The sequence below is a fragment of the Herpailurus yagouaroundi genome, unplaced genomic scaffold, assembly GCF_014898765.1.
Source record: "Herpailurus yagouaroundi ecotype Mexico unplaced genomic scaffold, PumYag 215, whole genome shotgun sequence".
Taxonomy (NCBI): Eukaryota; Metazoa; Chordata; class Mammalia; order Carnivora; family Felidae; genus Herpailurus; species Herpailurus yagouaroundi.
Genome location: NW_024412446.1, coordinates 4,736,851 through 4,753,766, shown reverse-complemented (window position 1 = coordinate 4,753,766; position 16,916 = coordinate 4,736,851). Strand labels below are relative to the sequence as shown.

At 41.1% G+C, this 16,916-nt stretch overlaps 1 protein-coding gene across 1 annotated transcript in view; it reads right to left on the bottom strand.

Annotated features, from left to right (window-relative positions):
- CRLF3 (cytokine receptor like factor 3) overlaps nt 1-16,916 on the bottom strand; it is a 44,832-nt gene that overhangs the window by 12,015 nt on the left and 15,901 nt on the right. The window contains exons 3-6 of the mRNA XM_040455276.1: nt 14,453-14,540; nt 13,784-13,961; nt 10,556-10,778; nt 9,744-9,876 (exon numbers count right to left, since the gene is read on the bottom strand). Coding sequence (XP_040311210.1) covers nt 9,744-9,876; nt 10,556-10,778; nt 13,784-13,961; nt 14,453-14,540 — 622 coding nt within the window. The remainder of the gene's footprint in view (nt 1-9,743; nt 9,877-10,555; nt 10,779-13,783; nt 13,962-14,452; nt 14,541-16,916) is intronic.

Here is a 16,916-nt window from a genome sequence, read left to right as displayed (position 1 = left end):
GAAAAGAAAAGAAAAGAAAAGAAAAGAAAAGAAAAGAAAAGAAAAGAGAAAAGAAAAGAAAAGAAAAGAAAAAAGAAAAACCAATACAACTGACAATACCAAACGCCAACAAGGATGAAGAACAACTGAAAATCTCATTATGTGCTGGAGGGAATATAAAATGGTTACAGCCATTCTGGAACACAGTTTGACAGTTCATTAGACAGATAAGTAAACACAGTATGACCCAGCAATTGCCATCGAAGATATTCATTTACTTAAGAGAAATGGAAGCTTGTGTTCACAGAGAAACCTGTAGACAAATGTTTAAAGAGGCTTTCTTATGGCCCCAAATTGGAAACAACTCATGTCTTTCAACTACTAAATAAACTGATATATCCACACAATAAAATAATATTAATAAAGGACTAAACTGCACATACTACATACATATATAATAGAGAGAGAGAACTCCATATTATTAATATATCACTCCATTTGTAGGACATTCTGAAATGGCAAAATTATACAAACAGAAAACAAATCAGTAGTTGACAGAGAGAGGCGGAGTTAACACAAGAGAAAACACAAGGGAATATTACGAAGTGATGAGATTGTTTTGTACCTGATTGTGGCAGTGGATACATGACTCAACACATTTGTCAAAACTCAGAACTGTACTACAAAAAGACTTTTCTTTTTCATGTTTATTTTTGAGAGTGAGAGAGAGAGACAGAGACAAGTGCAAGCCAGGCGGGGGGGGGGGGGGGGGACGGTACACAGAGAGAGAAGCAGACACAGAATCCGAAGCAGGCTCCAGGCTGTCAACACAGAGCCGGATGTGGGGCTCGAACCCACAAACTGTGAGATCATGACCTGAGCTGAAGTCAGATGCTCAACTGACTGAGCCACCCAGGCACCCCAACTTTTTTTTTTTTTAATTATAAGCTCTACACCCAATGTGGGGGCTGCACTCACAACCTGAGAAGGTCAAGAGGTACATGCTCTACTGACTGAGCCAGCCAGGCACCCCAAGACTGATTTTTACTTCCGTAAAATTTTAAAAAGTGAAAAAACTGCCCATATACATATAAGAATGTTACTTGATCCAGACTGCTTTATGAAACCTTCAAGGAAGAGATAATCTATCATGTAAAATTTAAAAATGAAACAAAACAAAAAAACAGAAAGAAAACAGGGAGGAAAGATCACCCAATTATTTCATGAGGCTTTTATAATCTTGACACACAAATTGTAAGAGAAAAATTACAGGCCAATTTCATTCATGAATATAGATTAAATTAAAAAAAATAAAAACAGCACCAAATTCAAACCAGTACTGTGAAACAGAAAGCAATACCATCAGGTAGGATTTATCCCAGGAATGCAGAGTTCATTTTAACATTAGAACACCTATTCACAGGGCACCTGGGTGGCTCAGCGTCCGATTTCAGCTCAAGTCGTGATCTCATGGTTTGTGAGTTTGAGCCCCCCCACTGGGCTCTCTGCTACCAGCATAGAGGCCACTTGGGATCCTCTGTCCCCCTCTCTCTCTGCCCCACCCCCGTGTGTGTGCACGTGCATTCTTTCTCTCAAAAATAAACAAACATAAAAAAAAAAAAAAAAGAACATCTCCTGGTGTACATCACTGCAGTTAAGAGTGGGCAGAGAGATGCAGAAAAGATACGTCACAAAGTTTTACAGCCATTACTGATTTTAAAAAATCAAGATAAATTAGAAACAGAAACTTTTATTTCAGAAATGTTTCTTGAATTGTATTTTAAGGTGTTATGTTCCCACGGTTCTGATTTCCTTTCTCGGGGCCTCTAATTACATTTGCTGGATCTCTTTTTGCTTATCTCTTTTCTTTCATTTTCTCTTGAATCCCTTTTTGATTTTTGTTTCACTATCCCTGCTTCCCATGCTATCAATCTCCTTTGTGCTTCTTGTAATTTGGTCTTCATTTCTGAAATAGTGCCTTTTTCTTCTATCTCTCTGCTAAGTTTTGGCAGCTGGCGTTTCATAGATTCCTGCTCTCTGTGCATCACCTCCTGCTATTCAGCCATCTCTTCCCTGAGTTCTTGTATTTAATCTTTGTAATCTTCCTTCATAACTGTGATTAATTTCTTTTTTTTAATTAGGGTTGAAACGCTGAATACAGTTTTCTCTTCGTTTCTGGCAACTATTTTGGCTGGTGTTTCATGATCTGTAGAAAAGATTTGCTGATCTTTTTCATTTCTTTCCCTTATCCTATCTTTGTATAGACACCGTGGACATTCACTTCGTGTTGCTCGTATTAATGCATCGGGTTCCTGTAACAGGAGGGATGAAGGGGGTGGGTGGGAAACCCGGGTAACTCTCAGGTTTACAGCTCTGTGGCCTGTCGTCCCCCCGTTGCTGCAGAACTACACTGCCTCATAATGTGGCTCCTCTATTAGTCCTGTCTCCTCTGACACTCAAGACCTAATGTGTTTCGAAAGAGCTTCTACTGCCAGACTTCAGCTTCTGTGGTTTCTTCAAAGGCTGCTTCACAGACCATTACCACGGTCACCACTTGCTTTCTTAAGATCAAGCATTTTAAACTTGCTCAGGCATTTTCCACATCTTTTCTCTCTGCTTCCTCAATCAGAGCACTGAGGCACTGTTCAGTCCTAGCCCTATTTATAGTCTCCAGGGTGGGGCCTTCTCCTTTTGGGATTGAGTATTTGGAGATTTCTACGATCGGCACCTCCACGCTAATCTTTTTTTTTTTTTTTTTTCCCTCAGCAAACTGTCATGATTTCCTCAGTGGACTTCCTGCCTATCTGCGGCTTCAGAAGTCTTTAGACCTAATTTGGAATTGAGTTTTCTGTATCTTAGTTTTGTTGAAAAAGCACTCACGGGTCCTCCTACCTCTATTCTCCTGATTACTCCAAAAAGTTTCTGCGAGTGGAAAAAATTCAGAACTAAGGTGCCACCACATAGGCACTGGTCCCAGAAGCTCTCATGGTCTCTTTTGAGCCCTCTCACCAAGGCTTCTCCACAACGTCCCTGGAACCGTTCATGTCAGGTCACCAACAGACATCCACACTGCAAACCCAAAAGTCAATTCTCAGTCTTTTTCTTACCTGGTGGATCAGTGCCATCTGACATGACTGAGCCCACACTACCTCCTCTTTGAAACACTTCCTTCGCTTGACTTCTAGGACACGGCATCCACTGGTTCCTCCTCCTCAGAGTCCTTTGATGGCTTTCTTCCCTCCCCGGCTGCTAAATGTTACAATCCTTCAATGTTCTCTGTCTGCACTCACTCCTTGGTTGATCTCACCCAGTCTCATGGCTTTAAATTAAATACTCATCTACAATCTAAAAACGCTCAAGTTAATCTCTCCAGCCTGGCTTTCTCCACTGAATTCCAGATTTCTGTATCCAGCTGTCTATCCACCTCTTTACTCGTATGTGCAGTAAGGAACTCAAACTTACTAATTTGTGAAAGAACAAACTGATATTCACTCAGAAATACACTCTAATTGCCTCTTACATACCTCAGTAAATGACAATTCTATGTCAACAGTTACTCAGACCAAAAGCCCTGCGGTCACACTGGACTCCCTTCTTTCTCACGTCCCACAGGCAACACATCCTGCCAGTCCTTCCTTCAAAATATATCCAGATTCTAACCATTTATTGTTACCTCCACTGTTCCATCCTAATCCAAGCCACCATTCACTCTCACCAAGATTACTGTTACCGTCTCCTGACTGGTCTCCCTGCTTGTACCCACACCCTTCACAGACTAGTTTCCCCACAGCAGCCAAAATGGCCTGTAAAACATGTATTAGATGACGTCATTCGTTTGCTCAATACCCTCCAACGACCTTTCACCTCACTAAGTCAGAATAGAGGCCTATGGGGCTAGACTGTCAAGATTTGAATCTCGGCCCCACTATAAACAATCGGCACAACCACAGGCAAGTTACTTAATCTTTTTACATCTCAGTTTCCATATCTATAAAATGTGTCTACCTGATGAGGATGTAATGAGGATTTATAGATATTAACTCATTAAGTCCTTAAGAACTAGGAGCGCCCGGGTGGCTCAGTTGTTTAAGCGTCCAAGTCCAACTTCGGCTTGGGTCATGATCTCACAGTCTGTGAGTTCAAGCCCCATGTCCAGCTCTGTGCTGGCAGCTCAGAGCCTGGAGCCTGCTTCAGATTCCATGTCTCCTCTTTTTGCCCCTCCTCCGCTCATGCCTCTGTCTCTCCCTCTCTCTCAAAAGTAAATAAACATTTAAAAACTTAAAAAAAAAAAAAACAACAAACACAGCAAAGCTCAACAAATGTTAGCTGACCATTATTATTTTGTACCATCTAGCTCAACTTGTGAATTCATGAAAAGTAAAAAGGAGAGCATGTCTCCCTCCCCAAGAGAATGAAAATGTAAACTTCACTTGGTGAGGCCTTTGTTGGGGGGTGGGGAGATCTCCATATGCAGTGCCAAATATCCTCCTTGTAAATGACCACAGGCGACCTTCAAAAGGGTATTTCTTTGAGGAATTAAAAAAGAAATATATGCAGCCTGTTCAAAAGTATAGCCTACTTTTCTGGGATCCTCTGACTATAGTGCCTATCTCTATTAACCCGATCCAGACTCATGACTTGCTATTTGTACTTTTTCTACTCCGTATCTTTGATTCTTGCTTTGTTTCCCCACCTGAACTGCCTGTCCACCTCTACCTGCACTAAGCCTCATCAACCCCTCATCTAGAAGTAACTTTTCCTCCCTCTGTATTGCAGAGTAGCTTGGATCTTTCTTATACTAATTTATAAACTGCTTACTCTACAATTAATCAAAGATTCTGGGGTTTTTTTTCTTCCTAAACTTCACACTCATGGCAATACCAAGTACTTTATGTAAATACCATCTGAATGGAGTAAAGGCTGAATGAAATGATTAGCCTCATTCAAAGACTAGAGTTGATAAGGAGAACTGTCCTTACATTAAAAAAAAGTCATTTTAGGGGCACCTGGGTGGCTCAGTCGGTTAAGCTTCCGACTTTGGCTCAGGTCATGATCTCATGGCTCATGAGCTTGAGCCCCACATCGGACTCTGTGCTGAAAGCTCAGAGCCTGGAGACAGCTTCGGATTCTGTGTCTCCCTCTCTCTCTGCCCCTCCCCTGCTCACACTCTGTCTCTCTCTCCTTCAAAAACAAATATTAAAAAAAAATTTTTTTTAAGTCATTTTAGGGGGGCCTGGCTGGCTCAGTTGGAAGAGCACATGACTCTTGATTTCAGGTTATGAGTTCAAGCCCTACATTGGATGTACAGATTAAATATTTTAAAAATAATAAACAATAAAGTAGTTTAACAAAGAAAGAGTATGGACAGGAAAAAGGTCCAAGAAATACTCCTTAGATTATTTGGACGAGTTGCTATATGTGAACACTTCACAGTAGATACACCTTCTGGATTTCATGTAACCTTCCACCTACAGACAAACTAAAAACTAGGGTATAGAATCCTAAAAGAGATCTATTTAGGAAAGGAGCTATCTTATCTCATCCAAATGTACATAATCAAGAGTTTATGGGGAAAACTCTCTGTCTGGCATTCTCCACATCTGTCATAAAAGCCAAATTCCAACCTGAAAGGCCTACATATCATATCTCTAGAGGGGACCACTTTGGCAAAATACAAAACCCAGCAAAGCTGTATTCTCCCTAGGACAGAGCATTCTGTCTCTATAAAAGGAGGAACCGACAAGATTTCAAAGACTAATAAAAAACAAACTACCTTCTTTAAAAAAAAAAAAAAGTTTATTCATTTATACAATCTCTATATTCAATGAGGGCTCAAACTCATGACTCTGAGACCAAGAGTTGCACACTCTTCCTACTGAGCCAGCTAGGCGCCCCAAAACAAATTAACTTCTTAATTCAACTATGACCTGTTGGGCTAACAATCAGTATTGAAAATACACCTGGTAATGACAGAGACCAGCCTTATACAGAAAAGAAAGATCCCCTCAAGCTTAAATTTATTCAGAAAAGGTAATGCTAACGCTTAACCAAAGGCAAGCATTAAACCAAATTCACAAATCCCAAGCGACCCCTTTCTTACAGCTATCAACCATGCCATTTCTAAGATAAAGCCCCCAAATTTTTTGACACTTCTCCCATCAAGAAGCAGGGTCTATTCCCTTCCTGGGATCTAGACTCTGTGAATGTACAATAGAATGGGGTAAGGTTAACACTATGCCAATTTCTAGGCCCAAGCCTTAAAAAGTGACAGCCTCTGCAGCTTCTACTTCCTATCTCCTGAGATGCTCATTCTTAGAACCCAGCCACCATGCTGTGAGGAAGCCCAAGCAACCCATGGACAGGCCTACACAGACAGGCACACAGAACCAGGGTTAATTTGCCAGTCATGTGAGTGAGCCATCTGGAAAGCAGATCCACCATCCCTAATCAAACTACTGCAGCTACCGACAAACAAGCAGAGATGAGCTGTCCTTGACACTCTGCAAATTGCAGTTTCCTGAGCAAAATAAATGACTATTGCTGTTTTAAGCTTCTAAGTTTTGGGGTGATTTGTTACACAGCAATTGATAATGCTAACTGTAACATTAACTTTTTATGTTCTTTAAAAGAGAAAGTTTATAACAATAAATAGCCAGCCTACTGCCCCTTGATTTACTACCACATGTGACTTGTGGGAGGCAGATAGCACAGTGGGTAAAAGCACAGACTTTTAGGGCTCAACTGGCAGGATCTAAATAGTGGCAAGTCATGTACTCCCTGTGCTTTGGTCTCTTCATCTATAAAAGATGACAGTAACCTCCTAGGCTATTAGGATTAAGGAAAGCTGTTTGAAAAGAAGCTGTTTTAAAGAAAGGAAGTGATAGAGAAAAGAAAATAAAAATATGGTTAAAAAAACAGGAAGATCAGGAAATCTTAGAAGCAAGGAGAGGGGAGCAGGAATGTTCAGGCAGGAAATCAAGGAGAGGCCTAGCAGGAGGAGTTTGCTTTGCAGACCTGGCCACCAAATGAGACAGGGCTCTAGAGACTGACGGAGCCCGCCAGTAACAGGTTTCTTGGCTTCCGCAGCTCTACACATTCCGGCAACTTCATCAGGAATAGACTGGGGGGAGCAACAGGGCAGTGCCTACAGGACTATAATCTTCCCTCTAACTGCAAGGCCTTCCAACACCCTCAAAAAACTGAATAAAGTTTACCTTTAGTCAAGTTGGCTCATCTGTTCCCCCCTTATACAGAGGAGGTGCCCCCCATCTCTCACATCTTCTGACTTAGCTGCTGATGCCTGCAATTGCTTTTAACATGGAGAGAAGATATTTTCTTTCCACATTCAAAGGAAAAATGACAAAAATGCAAGGGTCTGGCTACAATAATACTGAGCTGAACTAAGTTTCGGTTAATCACTCTGCCAAGTGGGGCCCGGTCAGACATCTTTGGAAGAGGAGGAAGGAACAAATGGTTTACTGAGGCCTACTAAATGTCAGGTCATGGTCCACAGATAGTGAGTAGAGTGACACCAGTTTGGGTCATTTCCAACGTCTTAAATATTTACTGAATGACATAAGAAACAAACCTAAGTACACCATCTATCAGACCTCCCCCTGTGTTTACAGAGGAAGCATTTAAGAGCAGGAGAGCATCAGGTCACCATCACTGGGGGGGAAATGGTCACAGAAGAGGGAAAAGGAAAAGAGCTAAGGATACTGACAGAGAAACTGTACATTTCAACACTAACTACAATCACATTTATTCTCCTGTGAAGAAGACAAAAACAAACAATACAGACTAGCTATGCCATTTACCAGTTATGTGACACTGGGTAAGTGACTTAACTTCTGTGTGCCTTGATATCCTCATCCCTAAAATGGGTAGCTATACCTATTTTATTGGGTTATTGTAAGAATCAAATGAATACAGGGGCACCTAGGTGGCTCAGTGAGGTAAGCGTCTGTCCTGGTTTCAGCTCAGGTCATGATCTCACGGTTCCATGAGTTCGAGCCCCGCATCTGGCTCTGCACTGACCGTGTAGTGCTTAGGATTCTCTCTCTCTCTCTGCCCCCCACCTCTCTCTCTCAAATAAATAAACTTAGAAAACAAAGAAATGAATATAAGTGCTTAAAATAGTACCCTACATGTAATAAACGTCATTTAATTATCAACTGCAATTATTATTACTACGAGTACTATTCTTACTGTCTGAGATATCAGACCTGAATCTATCAACTCAGGAAGCCCTATCATTACACAGGAGCACATTGTTCTCCGGAGATTCACTAATGGCAGTATTTCTATAAACAAAGGATATAAGATAAAAAAGAGTTTGTTAGCAAACAAAACTCATGAACTCCCCTTTAGGGAGTAACTAAGAGGACTTCAGGTAATAGACTCATTTCTCTCTCTCTCTCTCTCTCTCTCTCTCTCTCTCTGTGTTGGTATCTTTCTGGTTATTAAGTCATTGTTCAAAACCTAAGGTGTGAGAGGAGGTGTCAAAAATGAGCAGGGTGGCTCAGTCAGTTAAGCTTCTGACTGCGGCTCAGGTCACAATCTTGCGGTTTGTGGGTTCAAGCCCCACATTGGGCTCTGTGCTGACAGCTTAGAGCCTAGAGCCTGCTTCAGATTCTGTGTCTCCTCTGCCCCTCCCCCACTCACTCACTCACTCTCTCTCTCTCAAAAATAAACATTAAAAAATTTTTAAATGAGACAAAGCATAAACCAGTATATTGTGAGAACTGCTGACAGTTAAGGTGATTTGGCTGGGGGAGAACATGGCCATATTAGTTTACATAAAGCTTTCAGATACTCTCCAAGCTTCATATGACAAAAGACTGAGAACAACAGAAACTCTAAGCAACCATTCACCATAAAATCTGATGATCTGGACTTAAAACTTAGAGAAGAGTTGGCTACCCTGCTTTTCCAAATCAAAACTGGGCTTTGGTTTCTAGCAGGACCTATTCAGAAATAGGACTATAGAGAACGCATCTCAGATAACATGAAAACAAGGAAATTGTTCTAATACAGGAAGAAATGGATGAAGAAACAGAAAAATGATTGGTGGCAGGAGAGTTTGCTTTCAGTTCTATTTTACAGAGAATTATACACATCACACACATTATGTAATTCTCATTATGTTTACACCAGCAGATTGTCTTTCACAGAGACTTGCTCATATTCATTCATAAAGGAAAAAAATTCTTGGCCTCTGATTTTTTAAGATTGACTTTTAAAAAAGTTTACCTACTTATTTTGAGAGAGAGAGAGTGCATGCATGCCTGTGCACAAGCAGGGGAGGGGCAGACAGAGGGAGAGAGAGAACCCCAAGCATGCTCTGTGCTGTCAGCATAGAACCCAGCGCAGGGCTCGATCTCACGAACCTGAGATCGCAACTTGAGCTGAAATCAAGAGTGGGATGCTCAACTGACCAAGACACCCAGGCGCCCCTAAGACAGACTTCTGAGAGGTAGTCTACTTACCTCTATCTCCCAAGAAAAGAGATAAACGTAAGTATGTGCTATGTATCAGGCATAAGCGAGACATCTTATATACATTATCTTAGTTCATCTTCGTAATAACCCTATGAACACATATGAGAAAACCAAAGCAGAGAGAAATGAGGAACTCTCCCCAGAGTAACTCTCCCTACAAATGACGAAGTAAACTCAGGTCTACTTTGAATCCAAAGCTTATGTATGTTTTATGCACTTCACTCTGCTGCCTAAGGCATGACAGGTACTGTAATATCTACTTGCCTGAATGTCAATGTCTGCCCACAGAAGTAAGTCGGAGCGCTGGAGTAGAGGACACCTGAGGATTCAGAATCATTCCGGAGGGCTATATTTCTTCGACTACTCAGGCTGTAGCCCTCAAAGCCAGCTGTCCACTCTTTTTAAAAAGCAAAAATATTGAAATTATTGAAACCCTGTGAGGAGTATCTTCAATACAGACACATTAAATAAAACTTGGAAGCAGAAGAGACTGCTCTTAGGGGTCATGGGCAAGTTCCATAAAAGAAGAGAGGCAGTGACAGGGTATCCTAGTTAACCCTACAAACCACGAAACACATGCTAGTCTATGGTGGCATGGAAGATCAAGTGAGAGCTCTCTCCTACCTCATAAAATCAGGGTGAAGCATAACTGTTTGAGCTTATTCCAACCTGATTAAGAACTACTTAACAAATAAGTCCAAATGTTTTAAGGTAGCAATACAGGAGAGACCAATTTCATTTTGTTTTGTCTTTTTAGGAGAGACCAATTTCAAATCCTAAGACCTCCATCCTGATACTCATTCATTTGAAAAATCAGTATTCTGATGCAATACTTAAGTCCTTGGATTTAGGGAACGCTAATAATCCTGCCTGGCACTATTTTTGGACTCTGGAGAGAAGAACTGATGACAATTTCTCAAAATTCACATGAAGTAATTTGAACAGGGCAGTTTCCATGTTTTTCTTATCAATTCAGGTTTTACTGTCAGCAAATGTGGTTGTTAGTGTGCTGACGGAACAGGTACAAGTGGTCTGATACACAGTGAAGCTTCAGGAGTGAGAAGGCAACAGCATACCATGAGGCACCAACGTGGAGTGACCCATTTGGGGGACACTCCAAGGACTCCACTCCTGTCGGCCATCTCCTCGAGCGCAGACTCTGAACTGATAATCAACGTTGGGGTCTATGTGCAATACTATGAACTCAGTTTCAGAGCCTACATACACGTCCTCAAAGTGATTTGAAGTGCATTTGCGGAATTGGAGCCTGTAATCTTGGGCTATAAAGTCGTCATCCACCTAAGGAGAAAGGCTTTATGTTAGGTAAAAATCAGGAAACAATTTCTCTCAGCATCATGGCTTAAGAACTCTTGGGCCAACCACAGAAGCCCATGTACTGAGTGTGGGCTATTCACAGGAAGGTCACAGAAAATATGCCATCATTATTTCCCTTCTTTCCTTTATTGAGCCATATTGTTTTACATTCCCAGTCTTATTTGGAAAACTCTTCTTTTGAAGAATTGTACGTTTTCTATACAATAAAGCCAAAGGTAAAGTATTCAAAATTCAAAGATAAGAATCCCACAACCAGGTGCACCTGGGTGGTTCATTTGGTTGAGCGTCTCTTGATTTCGGCTCAGATCATGATCCCAGAGTCATGGGATCAAGCCCCATGTCAGGCTCCATGCTAACTGTGGAGCCTGCTTGGGACTCTCTCCCGACCCTCAACCCTGCCTCTCCCTCACTAGTATACGCTCTCTCTAAAATAACAAAAATTAAATTAAATTAAAATTAAATAAAGAAAGAACCCCACAACTACATCATTCATATAACCAAGAGAATTAATATCTAGAATATATAAAAGACTCCAAAAACTTAAAAACCACCCAATAAGGAAATGGACAAAAGACCAAAATAAACATTCTATAGAATTAAAATATAAGCAACCAAAAATATACAAAAATACTCAACCAAATTTGTAACATGGACAATGAAATCTAAAGCCAAAATGAGTGAGGTGCCTGGGTGGCTCAGTTGGTTAAGCACCCGACTTGGGCTCAGATCATGATCTCCCGGCTTGTGGTTTCAAGCCCTGCATCAGGTTCTGTGCTGACAGCTCAAAGGATGAAGCCTGCTTCAGATTCTGTGTCTCACTCTCTCTCCTTCTACCCCTCCCCTGCCCTCTCTTTGTCTCTATCTCTCAGAAATAAACAAACATTAAAAAAAATTTATAGACCCAAAATGATGGGTGCCCGGTGGGGTGGTTCAGTCGGTTAAGCATCCGACTGTTAATTTCGGCTCAGGTTGTGATGTCACAGTGGTAAGATGGTGCTGGACGTGGAGCCTGCTTAAGATTCTTTCTCTCTTTCTCCCTTTGCCCCTCCCACGCGTATGCACACACTCACTCTTAAAAAAAAAAAAAAAAAAAGATATAGAAAAAAAATAAATAATAAAGAAATAAATAAAACCAAAATGAGATACCATATCGGCAAAAATACAAAGTCTGACAAAGCCAAGTATTGGTCAGGATGCAGAGTAACAGGAACTCATACACTGCTGGTGGAAACACTGGTACAATCACATTAAAGAGAACTTAGTATTATCTAGCAGAGTATGGATCCTATACTCTAGGACCTCATAATTTTACTGGGTATACACTTAAGAAAAACATCTTACACATGTACACAAGGAAACATGAATAATAATATGTTTAGAGCAAAAAACTGGAAACTCTAGGTCCACTGATAGGCAAAAGAATAAAAATGGAATGACAGTCTTTGTTTTGAACGAACAAAAGCCTATTTTTTTCTATTAATAAGGCTTCATTAGAAAACCCATTTAAGAAAATTATTTCCAGAATATGAGCACCCACTCTGAATGATGTATTTATCTGTCAACAGCCAAGACACTTATGACCCATTTAGACATGGTTTTGGTTTTTTTTTTAGTTTATTTATTTATTTTGAGAGAGGGAGAGCACACGCACATGCACAAGCAGGGGAGGGGAACAGAGAAAGGGAGAGAATCCCAAGCAGGCTCCGTGCTATCAATGCCAAGCCCAATCCAGGGCTTGATCTCACAAACGGTGAAATCATGACTGAGCTGAAATCAAGTCAGATGCTTAACCAACTGAGACACCCAAGCACCCCAAGTTACCATACTTTAAATTTTTTTTTTTCAACGTTTATTTATTTTTGGGACAGAGAGAGACAGAGCATGAATGGGGGAGGGGCAGAGAGAGAGGGAGACACAGAATCGGAAACAGGCTCCAGGCTCCGAGCCATCAGCCCAGAGCCCGACGCGGGGCTCGAACTCACGGACCGCGAGATCGTGACCTGGCTGAAGTCAGACGCTTAACCGACTGCGCCACCCAGGCGCCCCAGGGACCATACTTTAGATAGAAACCATGTCCAGGGGCGCCTGTGGCTTAGTCAGTTAAGCGTCCAACTTGATTTCGGCTCAGATCATGATCTCAGTTCAAGCCCAGTTCCGTGCTAACAGTGCAGAGCCTGCCTGGGAGTCTCTCTCTCTCCCTCTCTCTCTCTGACCCTCCAATGCTCTCTCACGCTCTCTCTCTCCCAAAAATAAAAACCTTTTTAAAAATTAAAAAAAAAAAATATGGTAACTCATATACATAACATGATTTAACACACAAAATTCTCAGCAATGCTGAGAATGTGAAAAAACCACATTTTAAGAACTTTATTTCAGAAATATTAGTTCAGCGTGGAACAGAAAATATCAGACACCCAATCAATATTCAGTACGATCTTTTGACTTTCGTAATAAACAGAAATAGGAGAGATCTTCAACTCACTAAGGGTTAAGTTTGGGAAATATGTGATGGGAAATACTGTTGTGATACAGAGATTTTTTTTTTTTATTTTTTTTAACGTTTATTTATTTTTGAGACAGAGAGAGACAGAGCATGAACGGGGAAGGGTCAGAGAGAGGGAGACACAGAATCTGAAACAGGCTCCAGGCTCTGAGCTGTCAGCACAGAGCCCGACGCGGGGCTCGAACTCACGGACCGTGAGATCATGACCTGAGCCGAAGTCGGCCGCTTAACCGACTGAGCCACCCAGGCGCCCCGATACAGAGATTTTTAAAGGCATCTTCAAAACTATCTCAAACTGGAAGAGCTACCTCCATTCAAGTTCCCTGTGACTTTAATTGTAAAGCCAAAGAGACTTTGGTTTGTGAAGAGAAGAAAATCTTCAAAGGTAATTAATAAAAAAACATCCTAAAGGCCCTCAAATCTCAAATCCACAATGTTGAAGCCACTTCTACAATTAATTACATACCTTACACCATCGAACAATGATGCCTCCAGGTTTCTCTATTAGTTCTTCTATCTGTACCGGTGGGCGAGATGCTACCGTTCCATGCTTGAAAATGTGGTCTTTCACTATGTTCAGAATTGAGTCATCCAACTGAGCAGATAAACAAGGCACATCAACCAGTAAAGGCACTTCTGGTAAGCTGAGGAAACAAAGCTTATGTGTTTATGAGGCTTTTAACTGGAAGTTAAAAATATGACGCAGAATTTCAATCAGTCACATACTATAATGATGCTGAAGCCCCCAGGAAATAATGCCAATGGCAACAGAGGCTTTGCAAGATGTTACATAAAGATTCTCTTCCCAGATAAATATAACCAACAAAATTGAAAATTGGTAGGATCACCACTGTCAAGTTTATACTGAAAGATCCAATGTACTCAGTTTCAATATGTGCAGAATATCTAAAATTTAACAATTCTCTTACACATTAGAATTGAAGAAAATCTATAATAAAACTATACTAAAAATTACAATCACAGATATTTCATACTACTAATACTGGTATTGGGCAGTGGACCTTGAAATCTATATTCTCTATCACACTTACTCAGAATCTTTAATAGGGAGGGGGAAAAAAAGCCGACAGTTTAAATGCTTAAAACCAAATCCTGAAGGCACTAACTACTTTACCTGTCCAACTGAATGTGTGAGGCCTTTTTGGTAAAGTTCCACAGTTTTTCATTCTGTTCTCCTACACCACCCAGAATGGCGATCTCCCCTACAATCAGGAATAAGAGAACAAGTACAGTGAAAAACGGTCCCGTTACAAAGTAATCACTACAACCCGTGTCAAGGTGGGTCTCTGGTTTTCCTACAAACAATTCTTAAGTGATTCCAGAGTCAAATTCCCAAAAAGCAAAAGTAGAAACTATTTTAGAAGTGACTCTAAGGTGAAGCTAATGAGGAAAAGGGGTACATGATGGTTAACATTTTGCCAGAAATGAAAAAATGTGCTCTAAACAAAGAAATACCGTTTATCAACGAAAATTTTTTTATAAAAATTTTTTTTAAACATTTATTCATTTTTGAGAGATAGAGAGAGACAGAGTATGAGTGGGGGAGGGGCAGAGAGAGAGGGAGACAGAATCTGAAGCAGGATCCAGGCTCTGAGCTGTCAGTACAGAGCCTGATGCGGGGCTCGAACTCACTGACCTCTAGATCATGACCTGAGCCGAAGTCGGATGCTCAACCTACTGAGCCACCTAGGCGCCCCTAGTTTGTCAACCAATTTTTTGCAATGGAGAAGGTACAGGTACTTTCTGCCATCTCTCCTACAGAATCTTGACTTACAGAACTCCAATAGGAGCCAGTACAGGTATTACCCTGACAGAAGAATAGGGCACGGGGTCTTATAAAGTCAAATGATACAGCTATTTTCCTGAAAGAATATCACACATTAGAAATTATTCCACAGAGGGGCATCTGGGTGGCTCAGTCAGTTAAGCGTCTGACTTTGGCTCAGATCATGATCTCAAGGTCAGTGAGTTTGAGCCCCGCATCAGGCTCTGTACTCTCAAGCGCAGAACCTGCTTCAGATCCTCTGTCTCCCTCTCTCTCTGCCACTCCCTTTCATACACACACTCTCTCTCTCAAAAATAAACATTAAAAAAAAAAATTATTCCACAGAAAAATAAAAAGGAGGAGCTATATAAAGACAACTTCTGTGTCCTTCCAGGACCCCGAAGAAATAGTACCGGAACTCTTTCCATCTGAATGTGCCCTGGAGTGACTCAAGTTTTTGGGGACCATATAACATGACATTCTCCCTCACCAACAGGAAAACAGAGACATATTGAACAATGCCTGAAAGTCCTCAAAATTCCATCAAAAAGTCTTTATCCCTTGAGAGGAAGAGATTGAAATTCAAAATATTTCTGAAATATAAAAAAAATTAAGCATCAGATGCTGTAACAAACAAGTTTGTGCCTCAAAGGATTTCTTTTCTAAAATAAAAACATTTCTCAGTCCTTAGGGTGATGGATGACCTGTGAACTACTTCTGGGTTTGTTTCCAAATGCAAAGCCTCCAGGGAAAGACGTTCTGTGGTCCCACTAAGAAGCATTTTCTCAAAGGCACTGCTAGGGTCAGTGTAAAATAAGCAGTTCTCACTGAAGAGAAGACAAAATGTAATTAGCATCTACAGATAATACCAATACCACATTCTAAATGTTACCACAAAGGGATGAATTTCCAGTTGGAATGACAGACTTGTTAGCCACTCACCCTTTTTATCTCATGCCATTCACAGCACTCAATGCAGAATGGGTGGTATTCAGTCCCCTCTGGCTCCTTTTTCCTCAACTGTCCTTTAAATGCTGGCATCCCCCACCGTCTACCCTCTGCCACCCTCTCTTCTCAATATTGTACACTAACTCTTGATGATTTACTTACTCTCATGGATTCAGACTCGATGTATACACCATCAATTGTCATACTGCCATACTGATCTCTCTCCTAAGCCACATGCCACATTCCCAACTACCTTCTGGGCATCTTGCCCCATACTGAATGCCCAACTACCCAGTGAAGCCCACCCTTCTCCTTTGTTTATGTCCATAAACAGCACAATTCACCTGGTAATCCAAAATCAGGCTGGTTTTGGTCATCCTAAGGCCTTCCCTTTATCCTCCAATATCCAGACAATCACCAGTAATCAACACTCACTGACAAGTAAAATCATCAATTCTCTTTCTGAAAAATCTTAATATCAGCTCCACATCACCTCTACCTGTCATTGCCTTCATCATTTCCTGTCTGGATTAGTGCTACAACGTCCTGATTGGCCTCTTTTACCTCAGTCTTATGACCTCCAATACAGTCTCCAAACTGTAGGCAGTACCATTTTGTTGTTTTTTTTTTTTTAATTCAAATCTGATTGTGTAACTCTGCTGCCTAAAATACTTCAATAGATCCCTGATACACCATTCACTTCACTCGTGATGTTACTTCTGCTTCAAATTGTGCTGTTACCTCCTTTTTTCCTTTGTCTGCTTAATGAATTCCTTCAAGCCTCTGTGCAACTCCTCCTACAGAAAGCTACCCTACACTCTCCCGGAGTTAAGGGCTTTCCCTTCTGTGCTCCTGTGGGTCTTAG